Below are 21,412 nucleotides of genomic sequence, written 5' to 3' on the forward strand. Positions count from 1 at the left end.
CAGGCCTTCTCAGGACACCAAGTGAGATGCTTTCTCCACAATGTTGAGCAAAAAGGAAGGCTGTAAGAAAGTTCTTGGTGGACCTAGGCATAAGCTCCGTGATCTCCATGTTAGAGAGTGCCTGACTGAAAACAAAGTCCCTTAGAACATTTGGTCGCCAGCTTGTGTTTTTTGTGTGTGTGTGTGTGTGTTTTGCTAGTAAAAGTCATTCTTTTGCTGATAAATCTAGGCTATTTTTAAATGTGCTGTGCCTTTTTAAAATAACCTTAGAGAGGCTGACGAGGTGGCTGCTCTTCCAGAGACTTGGGATCAATTCCCAGCATCCACATGGCAGCTCCCACAGCTGTCTACAGCTTCAGGTCCAGTGTACCTGACACTTCATGCAGACAAAGCTCCACTGCACATTAAAAAGAAAAAGAAGGATGGGAGGATAGACAGACAAAGGACAGAAGAGACAAAACATAACCTTGGAAAGATTTTTTTTTAATTAAACTATTTTTTTTAAAAATTATGATTGGTCTTTTGGTTGCATGTATGTATACGTGCATGTCTGAGCCTGTGGAGGTCATAAGAGTGTTGAAACCTCTATTTCTGTAGTTATAGACAGATGGAAGCTGTTATGGGGTCTTGGAACTGTATCTTGTCTTCTAAAGAGCAACAGGGATCCTTAATTACTGAACCATCTCTCCAGCCCCTGAAATTCACAAAAATTAGAGTGATATACTCTTCTAAGGAATGAGTTTTCATCTTTTTGTGTAATGGAAAGACAAGTATGAGTATTTAAGAGCTAAATTTGGTTATGTCTGTTTGCTCTTTTATTTAAGAACTTACTGTACGTGTGTCTGGTGTGTCTGTAGTGCTTGTGTGAAGATCATAAGACATCAGTATGGATTCTGTTCACTTCGAACCTGAGTTCTGGGGATGAACTGGGGCCTTCAGGCTGGTGTCACAAGTTTTTTTTATCTACTCAGCCATCTCATCAGCCTCTGTATGTGCTTAAAATATATTAATAAGTCTTGGTTGAAAATTAATTTGAAGTTCTTAGGAAATTAAACACCTAGATCTAGAAAAAAAATACATCGTTTGCTTTGTCGGCTAGGATATAAAGCTATATAGCTATTTGAAAAGTATTTGTTTTGTTTTAAAATACTGTGTATGTAGCTGAGGTTGTTCTGAAACTGTAGACCAGGCTGGCTTTGAACTCTTGCCTATCTCTGCCTACAGTACTCTTGAGAGTGAAGGTTTCCACTGCCAACCTGTGCTTTAAAAGCTTTGAAAAGAACTACTGTATTTAAATGCTAATTCAGCATGTCAGCCTATTATTGTTTTATTTACTCCGCTCTGTCTCAGTGTAGCCCAGAACTCTTTATGTAGTTGAGGATTCCCTTGAAGTCTTAGTCTTCTGAGTCTACCAGGTGCCAGTGCTTTGCAGTAGCAAAAGATGCTACTTTTAAGCATCATCCCAGGTGTTCCTAATTGCTCTAGCTTCCCTTAGAGATATAAATTGATTAGAAATTTTCATTGTAGGGCTGGAAAGTTGGCTCAGTGGTTGAGAGCAGTGACTGGTCTTCCGGAGGTCCTAAGTTCATTTCCCAGCAACCACATGGTGGCTCACCACCATCCATCATAGTGAGATAAGGTGCCTTCTTCTGGCCTGCAGGGATACATGCAGACAGAACACGGCATACATAATAAATCAATCAATCAAATCAATCTTTAAAAATATTTTTATTCTAATTACTTTCCCTTCCTCCTTTAAATGACTACTTTTTGTCATTTTAATTAGACAATCTGTTCAAACCACCCCAGCTTTAATTGAGCAGGTGTGCCGTGAGAATTTAGCTGAGCATGAGATATACAGTCCTAAAGTCCTAGCACTTGGGAGGATGAGTCAGGAGGAACCAGTAAGTCTTCCTGTAGCTAGACTCTGTCCCAAAAACAGGTGCCCTTGTCCTGCTGATGCTGCTGATCGGGGGAGAAGGACATTTAATGACACTGACTGATCTCACACATGCTGTTTCTAATAAATTACCTTGTAGCCTGAACATTTAGGATCACCTTGTATTTTCCACGGACAGTGCAAATAGTCGCTGCTTTGGTTTGTTTTGTTTGGAGACATAGTCTCACTGTGTAGCCCTGGCTGTCCTGGAACTTGCTCTGTAGATGAGACTGGGAACTGGGGTTTTTGTTTGTTTTAGGAATTACAAACTCAATTAGAAAAGGCTGATGTAGAATGATCATTTGTGGCTAGGGGCGGGCGGGACTGGGTTGTAGCTCAATGGTAGAGTGTCTTGCCTTAACAAGACTCTCCAGGGCCTCAGAAAACTGTACTGTTGATGATTCTTCAGTACATTGTGTTGTAGATTTTATATTCTTTAACATTTCAGTATTAATAAAGCTCATTTTAAACAATTGCTTCATAAAGACAAGGTGTTGTAAGTATATTTAAAAGCATTATTTAAGCACTGCTTATTTTTATTTTTAATTATGTATCTGTATTGGTATATATACTGTATATGAGTCCCTACAGAGGACAGAAAGCATTAAATCTCCTGGAGTTACAGGCAATTGTGAGCTGTCCAGCATGGTTACATGGACCTAAACTCAGGTCTTCTGCAAAAGTAGTACACTTACGTAACTATGATTCGTCTCCAGCTCCACGTGATAATATTGTTTGTCCCAGTTTGGAATATTATGAACTGATTGCAGAACTTCTAAAAGGCAGTTTATTTAGCAGGATCTTAGATGTCAGCAGAGAGGGTCAGTGGTTAAAAGGACCCAAGTTGAATTCCCTGTCCCCATGTTGGATGACAGAGAACTGTATGTAGCTCCAGCTGTAGGGAATCAGCCGCTTCTGGTTTCTATAGGCACCTGCATTTATGTGCACATACATAAATATTCTTATAATTAAAAGCAGAATTCCTTCAGAAAATCCCATAGGTTGTATTAGTATTAATAACTTGAATTATCTCTTTATTAAGAACTATGGGCAAGGGACTGGAGAGGTTGCTTAGTGGTTAAGAGCACATGTTCTTGCAGAGGACTTAGCCTTGGTTCCCAGCATCCTTACAGCAGCTCAGGATCATCTGTAACTCCAGGTCTAGGGGATCCAGAGCCCTCTTCTGACCTTCCTGGACACCACGCGTTTAGGTGCATATGCATACATGAAGAAAAAATACTCATACATATAAAATCTAAAATATTTGCTTAAGAAGAAAACAAATCGAGGTCAGCCTGGTCTAGAAGAGCTAGTTCCAGGACAGGAACCAAAAAGCTATGGAGAAACCCTGTCTCGAAAATCAAAAAAAAAAAAAAAAAAAAGAAGAAGAAGAAGAAAACAAATTAACAATGCAGCAAGTACATAAAGCTTAAAGGATAGGTAAAGTAATGGGAAAAAGCAAGGTTGGGTAAGGATGTGATTTCAATTGTCTTAAAAATAGACTCATTGTAAGAATAAAAAATTGGCAATTATACACACAGTTGTTAACTCTTGTTTCAATTCAGAATACATACACTTTGTTTATGTCATTCATAACCCCTTTTAAGCAGGATATTTCTCTATTTTGAAATTTAGGGCGGCAGCAATGACTCTCCGCACGGTATTATTGTCATTGCAAGCACTGTTGGCAGCTGCAGAACCAGATGACCCCCAGGATGCAGTAGTAGCAAATCAGGTAAGAAGACAGATTTTGAAAGACTTTCTCAGACTTGATGTCAGCATATGAACATTCTTTATTGGAGCTTATTTGGAAATGGTTTAATTGGGCATGTGATAGATGCTAATGTATGAGAGAATTCCACAGTCAGTCCCTATGTAGCTACCATCCAGATTCTATAGTTAGCATTTCCACATGCGCTTTATCATTTGTGCACCCGTGTAGCTCTCCGTACATTCTTGACTTCTTCCTGGTGGTAATCTAATGACCCCCTACCAAAGAAGTGGAGTCCACAGTGGCCTTAGGAGTGATTTTCATGTGTGTTGCTTTTTATCTTTAATGCCTTTAAGGATAAGGTAAGGCCCATCCACTATGGCTGGTTTGGGTAATCTTATTTTGTAGGAACAGAGTCATTTACAGTCACAGGGACAGTGTTACATGCTGTCTGTGACTTGAAAGGCGTAAATTACTAATAATATTACGAGTATCTATCCTTGAGACATAGCTTGCCAACCTCTACTGTAAGTATTGATTTACTGAGCATTTTTGTTGTTAAACAACATCATCTCTCGATGTATGAAATACTTCTCTCTTCTCTCCCTATATTTAACAGTTGATTCTCAGTTTCTATTTTTCTTTCTTTCTCTTCTCCCTCCCCCCCCTTTCTTCTTTTCCCTCTTGAGACAGTGTTTCTCTAAACAGTTCTGGCTGGCTTTCCTGGAACTCACTCTGTAGACGAGGCTGACTTTGAACTCAGAGAGATCTGCCTGCCTCTGCCTCCCCAGTCCACTACTTCCTGGCCATTGTTACCCTCTTTTAATGAAAGCTTTTGTAGCCCACTCTTGTTTTTAACCTTGCATTGATCACTGGATGATCACAGCGCCTACTCTGTCACTGCAAGCCAAGGATCTGCTTGTGCTTGAGTTTTTTTTTCCTGACCCTCAAATCCTCTCTCAAACAGCATCAACTGCCAAGTGCGGAGGTGCACTCCAATCTCAGCAGTTGGAGGTAGAGGCGGGCAGACCACTGTGAGCTCATGACCAGCCTGCTCTACTAAGTAAATTCCAGGCCAGGCAGAGTTACAAAGAACCTATCTCAAAACAAACAACCAAAACCAAGTGGTTAGGAACTCACTATCACTCACTTAGAGCCTACTGTTTACATTGCAAAGGTTCTTCATGATAAGTTATCCTTTTGAACTTTGTAACTTTTTAACACTTCTAACACCTGTGATTTGAGATCATATCATTTTTATGTCATTCTGTTTTTCTTGCTTTCTCTTTGAGGAAACATTTATCAAGTATCCTTAATTTTTTAAAAGTGCTTATTATTTGTGTGTGTGTAAGCACATGTGCACACATATACGTGCCTACTTAATGTTTAAGTGTGGGTACTGTTACTTTGTGGCAGGAATGTTTGGGTCTAAGGACAACTATATCTCCTTCCATGTTACTCAGGTATCAGGCATCAAACTCTTTTTGTATTTTGTTTGTTTTTATTTCTTCGAGACAGGGCTTCTCTGTGTCGTCCTGGCTATCCTGGAAATCACTCTGTAGAGCAGAAGGCATCACACTCACAGAGAACTGCCTGCTTCAGCCTCCTGAGTGCTGGGAGCCCTGGCAGGCTTTCAGGCATCAAACTCAGTTTGTCAGGCTTATTGCGGGTAGTGTTCCTACCTGCTAAGTCATCTTTCTGGTCCAAATTTCTTTATCCTTATGCTCTTAAAAGAAAAGGAAATCTTATTGTCGAGCAGTGGTGATGCACACCCTTAATCCCAGTACTTAGGAAGCAGAGGCAACTAACTGGATCTCAGTGAATTCGAGGCCAACCTGGTCTACAAAGCAAGTTCCATGACAGCCAGGGCTGTTACAGAGAAAAGCCCTGTTTCGAAAATCAAAAAAAAAAAAAAAAAGATATTTTAAAATGTGTCTCTGTTGTGTCTCTTGTATACCTGAGTACCCGTACCCGTAGAAGTCTGAAGAAGTGTCAAGTTGTCGGATACCCTGAGTAGAAGTTAGGCCTCCTGAAGTTTGTGCTGAGAATTGATTTCTAGTCATCTGCAGAGCAGCCAGTGCTCTTTAACCCCTGAGACGCCTTTCCAGGCTTCTTTTTATGACTTTAATGTAAATATATATTTTTGACAACTTTTTCTCTTCCTTCCCCTTGACAATCTCATTTTTTCTATGCATGCCTCCTTAGTTCCATTGCTGAACTTCAAAGTGCTTGAAGTTATGACTCTTCACTGTTGGCACACACATGCTGTTTGTTCATTTTGGTAGCAGAAGTCTTTCTTAAGAAGCTTAGCTTTGATTTTCCCACAGATTGAGATTTAAGATCAAAGCTGACTTTTAACACCTCAAATAATTTTGCTTGTTAGGTAATAAAGTGTTGAAATACATTAAATATATCTTTTGTTTTATTTATTTTTGGAGACAGGGTTTCTCTATGTATCCCTGGCTGTTCTGGAACCAATTCAGTAGACCATGCTGTCCTTGAACCCGCAGAGATCCTCCTGCTTCTGCCCCTCTATATAGTTCAGGACAAAAGGCATGCACCACCACTGTACTCTCTAAGTAGAGGCTGGTGGATTTCTGAGTTTGAGGCAAGCCTGATGTAGATATAGAGAGTGCTTGGACAGCCAGGTTTATATAGTGAGAACTTATTTTAGCAAAAGAAAAAGAGGGGGAGAGAAGGAAAGAATGATTTGATTTGCCTTCTGCCTTGTGACTAGAGAGATGAGATCTCAGCACCCGCATTCCGCAGTTCTATACTGCCCTCTTCTTGACCTTTCTGTGGGTTTCTACATGCATGTGCATATATACACACATACTTACATATGTAAATAAATATTTCAAAACCTTTAAAAATAGTACTTTGATAAGAAATATTAAGTGGCTGGGAGATGGTGGTGTACGCCTGTATTCCCAGCACTGAGGAGGCAGAGACAGGCAGATCTCTGTAACTTTGAGGCCAGCCTGGTCTACAGAGCAAGTTGTAGGACAGCCAGGGCTTTTTCACAGAGAAATCCTGTCTCAAACAACAACAACAATAACAACAAAAAAGGAGCTATTAAACAGTTTGACAGTTTTTACAAATGAATGTACCTCACATCTTTCAAATTTATATGGCAAATCTATGTAAAAGCATTCTGAATTTTAAATTTTCTTGAATGGTAGTGATACAAGTTAGGGTTGGGCTTACTTGATTACAGAGCGGCTCCAAGAGTAACATAGTTGCTTCTATTTAGCAGCCAGTGTTCATGTAATTTAACATGCAGCTGATTTTGTTGAGTTGTGTGATTTGCTGTACAATGATTAGGACATTTCAATAATGGGTTCATTTAATAATAGATGCTTGTTTAAAGTGTATTAACTTTGTCCTTTATTTTCACAAAGCTTCATTTTTTGAATGACACATCCGCAGTGGAAAAGGAATACCAGTTTGTGTTTTGTCACATGGAGTGCTGGTAACTGACCTTGTGATTGTGGGCTTATTATTAAGCTAGCACTACCATTCATTGATCTCTGCAGCCCCAGCCCAGAGGAGCCCCATGTTAAATAGAAATGTGTTTTCTCTAGAAGAATCAGAGCCTTAGTTGAGCTGCTGTGTTGACTATCACTGTATTGTCCTGTTAATCTTTTTTTCCCCCTCCATGTAGTACAAACAAAATCCTGAAATGTTCAAGCAGACAGCTCGACTTTGGGCACATGTGTATGCTGGAGCACCAGTTTCTAGTCCAGAATACACCAAAAAAATAGAAAACCTGTGTGCTATGGGCTTTGATAGGGTAAGTACAGGAGGAGTTGATTTGATTTCCTCTTTCTAAACTGCTCCCAGTCCTTGGAACAGGTGGACTTAAAATGTAAAAGAAATCTAGTTCTGGTTAATAGTGTTTTGTTATTGAATTTAATAATGATTCTTTTTGTTGATTCCAGTCATTGCTAGAGGAAAGAATGCATGATTCTCAGTGTAAAACCTTAGTAACGTTTTTCAGTGCTTAGCAAGTGCTTCCTTGAGTTGTGATTGCTCTTGTCCTCTTTTTACAGAATGCAGTAATAGTGGCCTTGTCTTCAAAATCATGGGATGTAGAGACTGCAACAGAACTGCTTCTGAGTAACTGAGGCATGGGAGCTGCTGCAGGCCAAGCTCACCTCTTCTTGAGGAGCACCAACATCTGTTATTTTTAGGATTCTGCATAAATTTCTTTTAAACTGGCATTCTTGCCTGATGATGTTATCTAGGCACCATTGGAGACTGCAAAAAAAAAAAAAAAAAAACCAACCAAATTCCCTGCTCTGTAAATAAAGCTAATTAAACGTCTGTGTAAATTTAAAAAGGGGAAATACTTTAATTTTTTTCTTAATAGTGTAAAAAATCTTTGAGCTAAGCTAAAACCATGGAAAAACATGCTACGTTAGTGTTTAGCCATGTAACAAGACTAGCAGTTTGCTTCAGGGTTCTGTTGAATAACTAGGGAAACACTCGAGTGTCGCCGCTCCATTGTCGTGTTGCATCACAGCTACCCTAAGCGTTTGAACATGGATCCTCGTGCCTGTGAATTTACTTGCATGCTTGTACTTGACTTCTTAGGATGGGTAGCTAAAAAGACCACCCTTTTAAGCATTAGGAAATTCGGATTATGAGATTTATCCAGACTTTAAGATGACCTAATCGGAGCTTTTCGGTCCCTGTGGACAGGTAGGGACACTCTTATTTCTTCCCTGTTAACCATCCAAAGCTAAGATTCTCATGGTAAATTTCTGTGTTTGGTGGGAAACGTGCTGAGGAAGTGTCCCTTGTTCTGTTTTAGGTCATAGATTTGAAATGTTTTGTCTGAGTGCTTTACTATGTAAGTAATAATGTAAAAATGGGGCTGCCAATTTTATTTCTCTTATAAAAGAATTAAATACTTGATGTTGTAGTACTCCCAGACTTAATAAAGGACCCTACTTAGGTTTTTTTTTTTTTAATTGAGTTTGACATGTTTAAACTGATGAAGTCTTTGGAAACTTGAAGGATGTAGTCAGCTGTTTTCAGTAGTGTCAAGTCTAACTGGGACTTTAGAGTTTGCTTTTGTCAGACACTTGAGGCACTCTTGCACTCCCCGTGTTGACACACAGAAGCTGTCGGTGTCTCACTGTACATACTTCAGATGCATATAGGAATCTAGCTTTCTTTATGATGTTTTTGACAGTGTGAGAACTGAAACTCTCCCTTCTGTACATAGACTTCTGCTCTTCGCTGTCACTTCTCACTCTGTGTTCCAAAGTTTAAAGACTCTTGGTTTTGCAGACTCAGACACTTAATTTAACCATCTTAATAAGGTTCAAGTGAATATGTAGGCAGTTGTTCTGTAGGAGATACAAATATAAATTTATTTGAGGACCAATGCATAAGTGACAGAAATGTAATGGAATCAGACTGAATTAAAGTAAGGCTCTCCTGAAAATCATATTCTAAAAGGTTTCTTTTCTTAAAGTCTTCTTCACTTGCTTTTCTTCTCTCTCTCTCTCTCTCTCTCTCTCTCTCTCTCTCTCTCTCTCTCTTTTGAGACAGCATTTCTCTGTAGTTTTGGAGCCCGTCCTGGAACTAGCTCTTGTAGACCAGGGTAGCCTTGAACTCACAGAGATCCGCCTGCCTCTGCCCCCAAGTGCTGGGCGTGTTCTTCATCTTGTAGTCATAGTAGTTGGAAAATACTTTTTGAACCTGTTAACTCAGCCTAACTTCATTTGACTTTTCAATATTCTTGATACTACAAGCAATAAAAGAGCCATTAACTAGACTATGACATTGAAGATGTGAAGGTCTTCCAGCAGCTTCTACGGCTTTCTCAGTTAGCAGTGACTCTTAGGGCCATGCACTAAACTCAGGCTGCTATGATCTCCATGTTTGCAGATACACACATTTCCTGTTGCAGCCACACCTTTTATTGCTGTAGTTTATGTCCTAAAGATGCCAAAGGAAACAAGATTTTTATTTATTTTAAATAGCTTAAACTTTGTACTTTTCTTTATATCCTGAGATTAGATGGGATTGTGTGAAATCATGGAAAGTTTAGCTCCATTATTGATTAGATTTTTTTTTTAGTGGAGGCAGCTTGGTAACACTAATATTTAGGTATCTTGGAGTTTACTCTTTGCCCATATTGTCAGGGTATTTGTCTGGTTAGACAGATGAGAACTCAGATGACTGGAGCCATGCGTCACCTACTTTGCAGTTAAGCCCTGCTTTGGTCTTCCTTCCTTCCTTCCTTCCTTCCTTCCTTCCTTCCTTCCTTCCTTCCTTCCTTCCTTCCTTCCTTCCTTCCTTCCCTCCCTCCCTCCCTCCCTCCCTCCCTCCCTCCCTCCCTCCCTTTTTTGGTTGCAGACTGGCCCCATCATGTATGTGCTAAATACACAAGTTCAAAGCTATCTGGGTTACATAAGCAAGACTGGTTGAGCTTTTTCCTCATTTTTACTTAATGTGTTAATCGCTTTTTATTTTTGTATTTCTGTGATGTCCTCTTTTTATTTGTTTTTGTTTGTTTTCATTTCACAACTGGTAGCTTTAGTTCATCAAAAACAAGAAACTTAGGCTTTTTATTCTGGTACTAAATACTTTAAGCAGAATATTAAAAATTCAGACTTAGTAAAACGTGAAATTATTTTTATATTTCTGTGTTTGAGAATTTGTCAGTTTAAAAAGTCCTAAAAAGTTTCTATTTTGTTCTGGGTGTTGGTTTAGTCCCAGACTTTTTGAGAGGCAGAGGCAGGCAGATTTGTGAGTTTCATGTCAGCCAGAACTCCACAAACCTTGTAGGAACATCGCTTCTCCCCAGTAATTTTAGTGGGTTCTCATTTAGAGCATGCAGATTTACTTCAAGTCACTGACCCTCTAAAGGGGTTTTACATAATCCAGTTTTTGTGTTTTTTTTTTTTTTTTTTTTTCTGAGCCTCTGCCCAACTTTAATAGAAAACTTAGTTGTAAGCATGTTGGGCTAGATCACAGAAAGGTTTGACTGCAAGCACAGGATGTAGACTTCAGGCACTGGGATTAACCAGCTGCCCTGAGTTTGTGATCTCAGATGTCTCTTATCTTAAACACGTAACACCTTCAAATATATGTAAATGTTTGGAATCGAATATTTGGCTTTTGAGAAGTATAGCCTATGAACCGAGATTAAAACACTTATTTTGAATTTTTTTGTATTCCTGATTGTTGGTGGCATTTAACACTATGCAAAAATCCTTATGTGTCTGCAGGAAGGAATTGGCAGCAGGTTTTGCTCGTTATGCACTACAAAATGCAGCATGTTATTTTACTGGTGAGGATGCTGAGCAAACTTACCAGTGTGAAAAGCAGAGCTCAACTGTAAGCGTATGCTTGTTAGGAGCTCTAAACTGCAGTAGAAATAGGGTGTTTCGGGAGCCAGTGGAGCAACGCCAGAATGAGTTTTTGGTGGTATAAGGACTTCAGATGAATTTGGGCAGAGAATAGTGGAGTCAGGTATATTTTGTACATAGACAGAAACAGTGTTTAGATAGGAAGAAGAAAAAGGAAAGTGTCTGTTTACAGTTAACTTTATTTCATGGACTGACAAAATGATTCTGTATTAATCACTTTTTCTAGTTCCAAGGAGTTGATGCTTAAGAGTTGCATTTCCACCTTCCAGTTCCTGGCTCAGTAAATGCACACCCATCAGCCTACTCCAGGTTCTCACTGTCGCATGACTTCCAGTGTCTACACTTGCTGTGACACCCTTGTTTGCAGCTGCCATGAAAAGCAGAGATGCGCTGTGGAAGGAATGGGTGCTCGTGCCTCTTCCCTTGCTGTTCTTCCGGCTCTCTTACACTGCTAGGGCCTCAGAAGCCTGCAGTCCTCCCCGAAGGGTGCCCTGGTTGTGTCACCTTCGGCTGCTGTCTGATGAGTTCAGAGGCAAGTGGATCCAGTCCTTGCACTGTGCTGCTGCTGGTCGATCATGTCTTCTTACCGTCACCTACCTTTTACAGGCATCATAACAGAAGCTAGACAATTTCTTTAGGGAAAAGAGACTTATTTAATGTAATTTAAAGACTTTTCCAATAGAAAATGAAATATTATTGAAAAATATCTATTTTTTAACTTTCAGCAATTGATGGTGCTTTGTTGTGTCTGCTGGAAGTTACTGCCATTTTAGGGATTTTCATTAACCTCACCGGGAAAGAACCTTGCTTGTTAGCTTCTTTAGATCTCTAAACAGTTTGTTAGTGATGGTGAACTCTGTAGGAGGGTCTGTTCTGAGTCATCAACTTCCTGTAAGGGGAAAATGGGCTGGTTACCAGATATACCATTGAAGCAGGGTGGGCTGCGGGTGGAGGGATGGTGTTTGTCTTGAGAATTAAAAACTACGAAACACTTTTGTATACAACTGAATTTTTAAAAAAAATAAACACATTTTTAAAGATGTTGAATTTCCCCCCTTATTGGGAATTCTTAAATAAATGCATGCATGTCCTATCTCCCCACCCCCTGCACACATGGTTTATGTATTATTTCTGGGCAAGGAATTAAGCCTTCACATTAAACAAGAGCCAGAAACAATGCTTTCAACAGTTTCTTCGCAATGGTGCATGTGCTAATAGATTCTGAGAGTCAAGTCAAGTCTTTTTAGTCAGATTTGCTTATTTGTACATGGGGCATTGTCTGGCATAGTTTTGACCCAGGGTTTCAACTTTTCCACTTTAGTTGCATGGTACCGTGAAGACTCTCGATGGTCTTGGTATGTCCTGGGTTTTAAACTTAGTTTTAAGGTGACCAACTCAGGACGCAGGCAGGCAGGCTCATGAGAGCTATATAGTTAGATACTATCATAAAAGACCAGGGCTTTTCTGATCCGGTTCTTTAGGTAAATATGTTTAGCATTTTGCCTCATTTGTAAAATGAGATGAAATGTTAGAGCTATCCTGTATGGTGGCACATTGCTCCAACCCCAGCACTTGGGAAGTGCAGGCAGCATGATCAGGAGCTCCAGGCCAACATGGGGCCTGCACAAGACTGCCTCAGAAGAGAAAGGGAACGCACTAAAGGGTCTCTGTGTCTGACGTGGCTGCATGTTGGGACACCGTGGAGATGATTGGATACTGAGGATCTTTCTTTCTCTTTTTGGTCCCTGCCTTATCCCCTACCCGGTTTCTCCCCAATGCTGGGATTACATGTATGTGTCTGCCCAGCCCCCTTTTTTTGAATAATTTTTTTGAATGTGGTGCTGGGACTCAAGCTCAGATCCTAATGTTCACTGAGCAGTCACCCTTTAGAACTGTCCCCAGTGACCCAGAGCTTTGCCTTCACTCTGCCATGGAGGGCTGTTGTGGGAGACAACGAGATCAACTGGAGCAAGGTATAAACTACAGTGAGGATAGGCAGTGAGATCGTGCAAGGGAGAAAAACACACGGGGAACAGGAGGCAGTGGTCACAGGGTCTGCGGGGTGCAAGGAAGCATCCCAGGTGTATTTGAGATTGCTACTTTTGTCCTCAGTAGAATTTATGATGGTGAAAGCAAGCTGGCGCAGGAACTTAGGGGTAGCTGAAGCATGTGCCAGGCTTCATACTTCTAATTCCTGCTGGTCAGGGTTTCTTCTGCCTACCCTTTTCAGTTCTTTTCCAAAAACCCACATCTGAATAACTAGGCCCGGTACTCAGGAGGTTGGGGGGAGGATCACCAGAGTTCAAGGCTACCACCAGAAAACCAAGTGAGAGACCCTTTCTGGTTCATTGTTTTATCTTTTCTCACAGAAAAGATCTCAGCATCTTCGCGCTAGAATTGTGAAAATCCATTGCCCTTCAAGTTAGACAAAGAACCTAAAACAGAACAAAAACAGCATCAATTAGTGTGGCTGTAACTTGCAAACAATATGCTGGCACCTATCCACAGCAGAAATACTGGTACCCTTGGGCTTTGCAAGAGATCTTTACCGCTGTGGTGCAGCACCTGCAGGGGGCAGTGATGAGCTCTAGCGTGGGCCTTACAGAATACCACCTACACCGTGCACCTGGCCCCTCTGCCCATGGCTGTTCCTTGGCTCTTTTCCATTTGTGATGGAACTAGTGGTGCCCTTGTGAGGGACCAGTAGTATGCTGTTTAGACAAACATACCTCCTAATTTGCCAACTTGGCCTTCTCTTGAGCTTCTACTGTATAGTTGCTTCTGTTCGTGGGTTTTGTCTCCCCCCCCCCCCCCGTTTAGCTCAGGTTTCATGTTATAACCTAGACTGGCTTGGAACTTACTATAAAGACCACACTGGATTCAAAACTTGGTCATCTTTGACTTTCCCAGGTGCCTAGATTACAAGACGTGTGACCATGTCTCAAACTAGTGATGTTCCAACAGCACTGTGCAGAGGCCATAAGCAGTTGGGTAGCTAGGAACAGCCCATTGAGTGGGGTTGTCTTCTTTCACAACTGGTTAGGTATGTAGGCTGTGATTTTCCTTTTAAAGGACGCAGCACGGATTTAGTATTTTCACTCCAGGTGTAGTGGTGCACACCCTTAATCCCAGCAACCAGGAGAAAGAGGCAGGGAAGATCTATGTAGGTAAATAGCCAGCATGATTTGCACAGTGAGTTCTAAAAATACCAGGTCGCCTTAGAGAGACCCTGCCTCTAAAACAAAAGGCTGGTCCAGATTTTCTGCGATGATCACCAGAGAGCGAATGCATGGGAAGACTGTACCTTTTTGCAGAGGGCAAGTAAACCCAGAGTCTGACACATCAGCTGCTGCACGGTGCAGCCCTGGAGTGAGATTTGGCTGAAAGTTGGGCTTCCTGCTGCCTACTAGAAAACTCAGGATCAAAACTCCTTTAGCTATGGATCCTCGGAGATGACAGGAAGAGCATGAGAATGAGGATGGATGTGGTAGCTCCCTGGTCTGTACATGTGTTTGTGGCTGCACATGTATTTTGGCCATGAGAGCCAGAGATGAATTCACCTTGAGTGTTTTTAGAGATGGTCTCTTCCTGAGACCTGGGCCTTGGAGGCTGGGTTAGGCTAGGTGAGCACTAAGCCCCAGCTCTCCCAGCACTAGCATTACAATCATGCTGACACAGCCCATTCATGTGCTGCTGGGTACTGAAGTCACACACTTGTGAGGCAAGTACATTAGCATCTGAGCTGCCGCCTCAGCCCGTAGTCATAGCTTCTCCAGTGCTGACAGTCAGACCTGAGGGAGAAGAGAGGGAAGATCATCTTCATCAAAGTATTGCTCAAAGCTAAGTTCATACATATGAACATCAACTCCAGAATCCCACCAGAGGGCTGGGAGCCAGCGGTGCAGCACACAAGTTTACAAGGCCCTGGTGTGACCACAGTGTCAGAAGGCAAACAAACACGTCACTGGGGATGAGCTGGTGAGCTCTTGGCCAGCATTTGTAAAGCCATGGACTCAGCTCCAAGAAAAGGGAAAACAAACAAATAGCTATGGAAACAAGAAATGAAAATGGCATCAAGAATTAATGACCATGATCAGTATAGTAAGAAAAAATATCCTGAAATTGGAACTTGCCTGAAATATACTTACAGCAGCACATTCCTGTGAGGGCAGAATTCAGGAGAGCCCGGGCTACATGGATTATCACAAAATAACCACTAACTGCGCTTCCAAGAATAAAGTATTGACCACAGAGCAACCTGGGCTATATAACAGCTCTCACAGTGAGAACTTACCAAGCAAATACAACTCCCCAATCCAAAATAATTAAATTTAAAAAATGCAAAAAAATAATTTTAGAATAAAGATGGCAAATTTTTAAGAAATTAAAGGGTCATTTTGCCAGCATAATGTTTATAGGCACATTTTGTCTCACAGTAATTGGCAATAACCAAAAAACAAATTGGAATTCGGGGAATCTGAAAATGAAACACCATTTCTTGTCTATGGATACTTCCAGTCTCAATGCAGAACACCTCATTGCTGTTCAGAAACAGCTCTGGCTGGCCTCAGATTCAGTCTTGTCCAGAGTGCTAGGATTCAAGACGGCTCACAGTGGCTCTCTTAATTGCAAAGGATTTAATTTTTTTTTTATGTGAATTGGCGTAGGGATGTCAGATCCCCTGAAACTGGAGTTACAGTTGTGAGCTGCCAATTGTGTTGCCGGGAATTGAACTCAGGGCCTCTGGAAAAGTAGCCAGAGCAGCCAGTACTCTTAACTGCTGAGTCATTGCTCCAGGCCCTACAAAGCATTTCTAACAAGTGGTTCCATTCCCAGCTGGAGTGCCAGTGTAGGGTATTTCCATATATTCAAGGTCTCAATCTTGGCCTTTCATTGGGATTTTGAGGAACGTAAGCAATAAATTCACCCAAGTGGGGAAACTATGTAAAGGAAAGGTTATTACTTCTGAGAGGAAGGTAGACAGGGCTACAATGGTAGCTGTCCAGCAGCCAAGTGCTGCCCTCTAGTTTGGGGCAGGACCAGAGTGCTCAACATGGTAGAGGAAAAGAAGAGATATCATGTAGTTACCAGGAACAGCACTACACTAGGGTTGCAAGAACTGGCAGTAGAAATTATTCTATTTATGAAGAACAGAAAACCAAAGAGGTTACAATTATAGGAAAACATGCAAAAAAAAAATCTTATTTGAAGTGTAAGGAAACCAATAATATTGCTCTTCATGAATTGCCAACTCAATGAAAACTGAAGTTATTACTAAGGGAATAAACTTTCTTTAACAAATGCTTTTAATTAAGTCCAGCTGGCCACAGGCAAATCTCTGGGAGATCAAGGCCAGCCTGGTCTACAAAGTGAGTTCCAGGACATTCAGAACTAAGCAGAGAAAACCGATCTAAAAAAAAGAAAAAACAAAGAACGAAAAGAAAAAACATGACACTTTCAATCAATGAATGCAACCAGAGCACAGCATAAGCAGATGGTTTCCAAAATACCTCTAAAGAATAAATGTGAGCTTGGCTTGTGTGTTGAGATGTGTGAAGGCTAGGGCGTAGCTCAGGGACAGAATTAGTATGTCTAACATGTATGAATCCCCAAAATTGTGTTATCTACGTTTATGTGCTTTTAAGATTTACTGAGAAATTCATCTACTAATATACAGTATGTAATTTACTGCATACATATTTAATTATGCTTCAATAAAATTGGATAAAAATATGAGCATATAGTCCAATGATTTAATAACACTAATTTGCACATCAATCTTTACTACCACAATCTTTACTCTGCGGAAAAACTATGTATGGCTCTCAGGAGTTTGTCATGACGAGGTCTCATTAAACTCTGTTTGGCTAGGCCTCCACTGCAGTGCTGTGTTGGTGCAGACCTGTAACCCCAATGAAAGGGCTGGAGGGTAGGAGGATCCATGAAGTTAAAGGTTATTGTTGGATATATAGCTAGCCGGTTACAGTCCAAGATACATGAGATCCTGCACTAAATAAAAGTGGACCAACTCCTGCTACTCACACGGCTGTCCCTATCGCTCTAGTCTTCAGGGGTATCTGTCTAGAGACAAGTATATCTCCACTCTAGCTGTCCCTATCGCTCTAGTCTTCAGGGGTATCTGTCTAGAGACAAGTATATCTCCACTCTAGCTTCTACTGCTTATCTCCCATATAGCAGTTATAGTATTTCTTAAGACAACAAATGTTTGCACAAAATGGTTTTTAACCAAATAGAGAATAAGCTGCATGCTCCTTATACTATATGTGACTTTACTATCACATCAGTTCCCAACTACCTTCCTCTTCTTTTTATGATAGCCATGGCTCGCCTGGAACTCAGAGATCATCCTGGGATTAAAGGCATACACAACTATGCCTATCCAATGCCACAGATACTGCCCTTGCACTGGGCTGCCCCTCTAAGTATAGAAAACTCCAGTTTGTTCTCTTTCAAGCTCCTTCTGAAACAATGTTGTGTTGTTTAACATATATATATGGAATAATATGGCCTTTGCTAGATGACAGGAGCAACTAGGTGCCAACGGGACAACGGCAACTATTTAGCAACAGGTAGTAATAAGGAAACATGATCTGCAAACACACCCCCACCTGGAGTCCTGATCATCACCTTGGCCCAAAAACTTTAGAAAAGAGACATTTGTCTGTGCTATAATTTGAGGCAAGAAAACCAACCAGGCTATTATTCTTACAGTTTGTGAAAACCTGACGTTAAGGTAGAAGTATAAGGCTTGGGTGGGGGTAGCAATCCCAGCTCTTTAGGGGTAGAGGCAGGAGGATTAGGTGTTCAAATTCATCTTTAGCTATATACTGTAAGTTCAAGGGACAGTTTGGGCATGAGACCACCTGGGGTTCAGGGTGTTGGACAGAGAGCTTAGAGATTATGAGCTTACAGAGGACCTGGGTTCAATTCCCAGCACCCACCCACATTGGGGCTCACAATCAACTCTAGTTGATCCAACATTCCTTTCTAAACCAGGCATGCACATAAAATACTGGCATGCATGCAAGGAAAACACTCATAAATAAGAACAAAGACCCAAAAAAAAAAAAAAAAGGGAAAGAGGTACAAAGGGATGTAATTTAGAAAGTTCTGTTGGCCGTATTACCTGGCAGGCAGCAAGAGCAGTTGTCAGAGTTGCTAGAGCCTTGTTGAAATGAAGGCAAAGAACTTGGGTCAATACATCTTTCCTTCAGCACAGAGATTGGTTGAGGATTATCAGAGCTTACAGAGCTTCCCCCCCACTTACCTTTGTAAATATTCAAGACCAACATGAAAGGGTGTAGTGATTACATGACGGACATCTTCTCTCCCTTCTATTTCAGGTGGAATTACTAATGATACACTAAATACCGCAACATTTTTGTTAAATTGCTAAATGATACTGTTTGTGGAACAATGGTCAGAAGTACAGCGCAAGTACACCCCCTAGAAAATATCCTTCAGCTTAGTTCTTTGATCAAGTTATAGAATCTATGAATATTAAGGGTTAAATATGGGGAGAATCAGATAGAGGTGAAATGTAAAGCTAGTCTGATGGTCTGTCCCACCTCCCATTCTGTCCATCTCCTACTCTGTCCATTACGTGATGTGCTCACTCTCCATTATTAAACCAGCACATCATGCTCACCACTTGTGACACATTTACCACACAACAGGAGGGAACAAAGATCATTCCTTCTTACGTTCTTAGCTTAAAGAACACATCAGAAAAATTTCCAAAGATCCTTCAGAAATGATGGTCCAGCATTTTCTTCTTCAGTCACTATAAGCTCCATCAGAGGCTTGAATGGGAAGTGAGCAACCATGTCTCACTGACCTTTGACACAGGGCGCATGGATATTCAGGTTCCCACACTCCTATATAATGCTGCATTTCTTGGTTTTATTTGAAACAGTGCATATTTGTAAGCATTTTATGGAAGGATTTTACACTTGTCATTTACACAAATTACAAGGTTCTGCTTAAAGTCTTTAAAAAAATTCTAAAAACCCAGCCCATGTGCAGCACAGGGATATGCAAAACTACTTTACATTATACACACTTTTATCAAAGGATACAAAAGTCTGGCTTGTAGTTTTAGACAAATACAAGAAGCTTCAAACTAGACACAAAGGGTTAACAGTAATTCCCAAATATAAGTCTGCACTTTTGTGTTGTATTTCTCTGAGATGTAAATACCAAATTCCTAAGAGATTTTACATTTTCTTTTTTAAAGAAAACCTGACACATTTCCAGAAATCGAGTCCCTCGGGATTAATCCTTGAAGAGTTTTCTCTCCTCTCCCTTCAAGCCAGAGATCTAGTCCTCATGCTTACCCATGAGGAGCAGACCCTGAAAATAACTGTCCTGCTGCAGAACTCCAGAGAGCCATAATGAATGTGGACAGTTCTGCTGTGCTGTTAAAATACTAAACACCCAGGAACCTTCCCTTCTTGCACCTTGTGACTAATCGGAGGCCCTAAGAATCAAGTTGTCTGAACTTCAGATTTCTTCTAAATAGAATATAGCACTGATTGATTGAGGGACCTTACTGATCCGTATGCATAGATACTCTGTCAGCGTATGGAGGCAATGTTTGTTTTTTCTAAAAGGTCATGGAGAGGCAGCAGGAAGAGTAGGGCTTTTATGCCCTTTCAAGAAATGTTGTTGTCATTGGTATCCACTGTTCTCTAGCATCTTCTGACACCAAACATGTGCATGTAAAAGAGCTACAATACTTAAAAGAAAAAACCCAACTTTCACCCAGTCAATTTATAGCCCACTCTCAATTATCTATGAGAACCTAAGTGACATATCATCTATGAATTTCATTCTGGAGAAAATTTTGACACTTCAATGGTTTTATATATCCCATCGAGACCAAGTCATAATGCAAATATAGTACATTCTGCTAGGGCTTTGGGCACAATCCAAGTGGGGAAAGTAGAGACAGGCAAAAACTCTGAGGATGAGAAAAAGTTAATTTCAAGTTTCTCCTCAACCATTCTTGCAGATGCCCTTGTTATTCTTATGTTTATGATGACTACAAAATTGCTCACTTGAAGAATAACCTCTGTTTTACACAGATAACCGAGAGTTGACTGGAATCATCATTTCCTTTGCTTCTCTGACTTTAGCCCTTTCACATAAAAACTCCTAAGAGATGAAAGCATGATAAAAAGATTGAAGACTTCCATAGGACATCTAGAAGCATTTATTTTATGCAAAAATGAAATATGATTATGTGTACACAAATGGTGCACACATTATCTATGCTGAATAATGAATGCCAAGGAACAGAATATTGATGTAACAGTTGTCTGTAAATTAAAGTTAAAAATTGAGCCCCAATTATCAGACAAAAATAAAAGGCTTATTTCCTAACAGCAGGGAACTGAAAGCTGACAGCAACCCTACAGCTGTTTTCTTACAAAGCTGCCAGTGTCCATCTACTTCTATCACAGAGGAAAAACAAAGACAAAACAAAAGGGAAAAAACAACTCTTTTTTTACATTAATAATAAAAATCTGGTGACAAAAATTATAAAACCAAATCCAGGACAGTCTTTACTCCTTTAAAAATCCCAATATTCCAACATAATCATAGGAGCAAAACCATTTAAAAGTGATATTCCTTATGAAACAATATGTACATTTATTGCAAATTATATTAAACTAAAACAGGAGAAATCATAATATGAAGTGTTTACGACTTGCAAATCAATAATAATTTTCATTATTTTCTCATTCTGATAAAAACCAGAAAGCAACATTTATAAAATTGCCACGATATTACTTTTCATAGCAGGGAACAGAAATCTGTACATCTCATTTTTGCAGAAAAGTAGACAGGCAGAAAGAATAATACATAAGTTTCCAAAAGGAACACAAAGAAAATGCCATCTGATCTCCGTAAGAACTGTTCAGTAGACACCTGCTCTCCTGTGTGAGGATGGACGCTCAGTGTCAGTGTGAGGAATCTCCACTCTCGTGACAACCGCAGCATGGAGACAATGGTTATGATGCCTTTAAGCTCCAGATATACAGGAACTGGAACCAAGAGTTAAGCAATTTGCTTAATTATTGACTTTTCCCAGGAAAAGTCTGGGGAGGGGAGAACGGAGACGCTTTCAGCCTCTCTCTAGTCTCTGCTGTACACGCCCACCAGAGGACTGTGGCTGTGGAAAAGGAAGGCTAGCTTCTTTCAGTTCTCAAGGCAGAGAGTGTGTATTTGAAGTGAGCTTCATTTTCTGTTTGGGGACATTTGAATCCAAGTTTTTACATAACCTGGAATCTGCTTCTGTTTGGCCTTCATTTCCTCCCTGTGTAAGTAAGTTCTCTTTTTACCTTAGGA

General features: G+C 40.5%; 3 protein-coding genes and 1 long non-coding RNA gene across 4 annotated transcripts in view; 2 read left to right on the forward strand and 2 right to left on the reverse strand.

Moving 5' to 3' along the window:
• Ube2k (ubiquitin conjugating enzyme E2 K) overlaps positions 1-7,992 on the forward strand; it is a 53,768-nt gene extending 45,776 nt beyond the window's left edge. The window contains exons 4-6 of the mRNA XM_050149633.1: positions 3,575-3,674; positions 7,315-7,443; positions 7,703-7,992. Of these exons, the coding sequence (XP_050005590.1) occupies positions 3,575-3,674; positions 7,315-7,443; positions 7,703-7,777 (304 nt within the window). The 3' untranslated portion in view covers positions 7,778-7,992. The remainder of the gene's footprint in view (positions 1-3,574; positions 3,675-7,314; positions 7,444-7,702) is intronic.
• Positions 1-21,412, forward strand: part of N4bp2 (NEDD4 binding protein 2) — a 330,918-nt gene that overhangs the window by 86,971 nt on the left and 222,535 nt on the right. The window lies entirely within an intron of this gene.
• On the reverse strand, positions 9,182-17,142 carry LOC126506372 (uncharacterized). Its single transcript, XR_007593206.1, has 2 exons — positions 14,343-17,142; positions 9,182-13,473 (listed from the first exon to the last, which is right to left on the reverse strand). It is a non-coding gene; the product is annotated as an uncharacterized lncRNA (long non-coding RNA).
• Positions 18,942-21,412, reverse strand: part of Pds5a (PDS5 cohesin associated factor A) — a 99,240-nt gene continuing 96,769 nt past the window's right edge. The window contains exon 33 of the mRNA XM_050149866.1: positions 18,942-21,405. Within this exon, the coding sequence (XP_050005823.1) occupies positions 21,402-21,405 (4 nt within the window). The 3' untranslated portion in view covers positions 18,942-21,401. The remainder of the gene's footprint in view (positions 21,406-21,412) is intronic.

The sequence above is a fragment of the Alexandromys fortis genome, unplaced genomic scaffold (genome assembly GCF_014885135.2).
Source record: "Alexandromys fortis isolate MF-2015 unplaced genomic scaffold, M_Fortis_MF-2015_v1.1 scaffold_0, whole genome shotgun sequence".
NCBI lineage: Eukaryota > Metazoa > Chordata > Mammalia > Rodentia > Cricetidae > Alexandromys > Alexandromys fortis.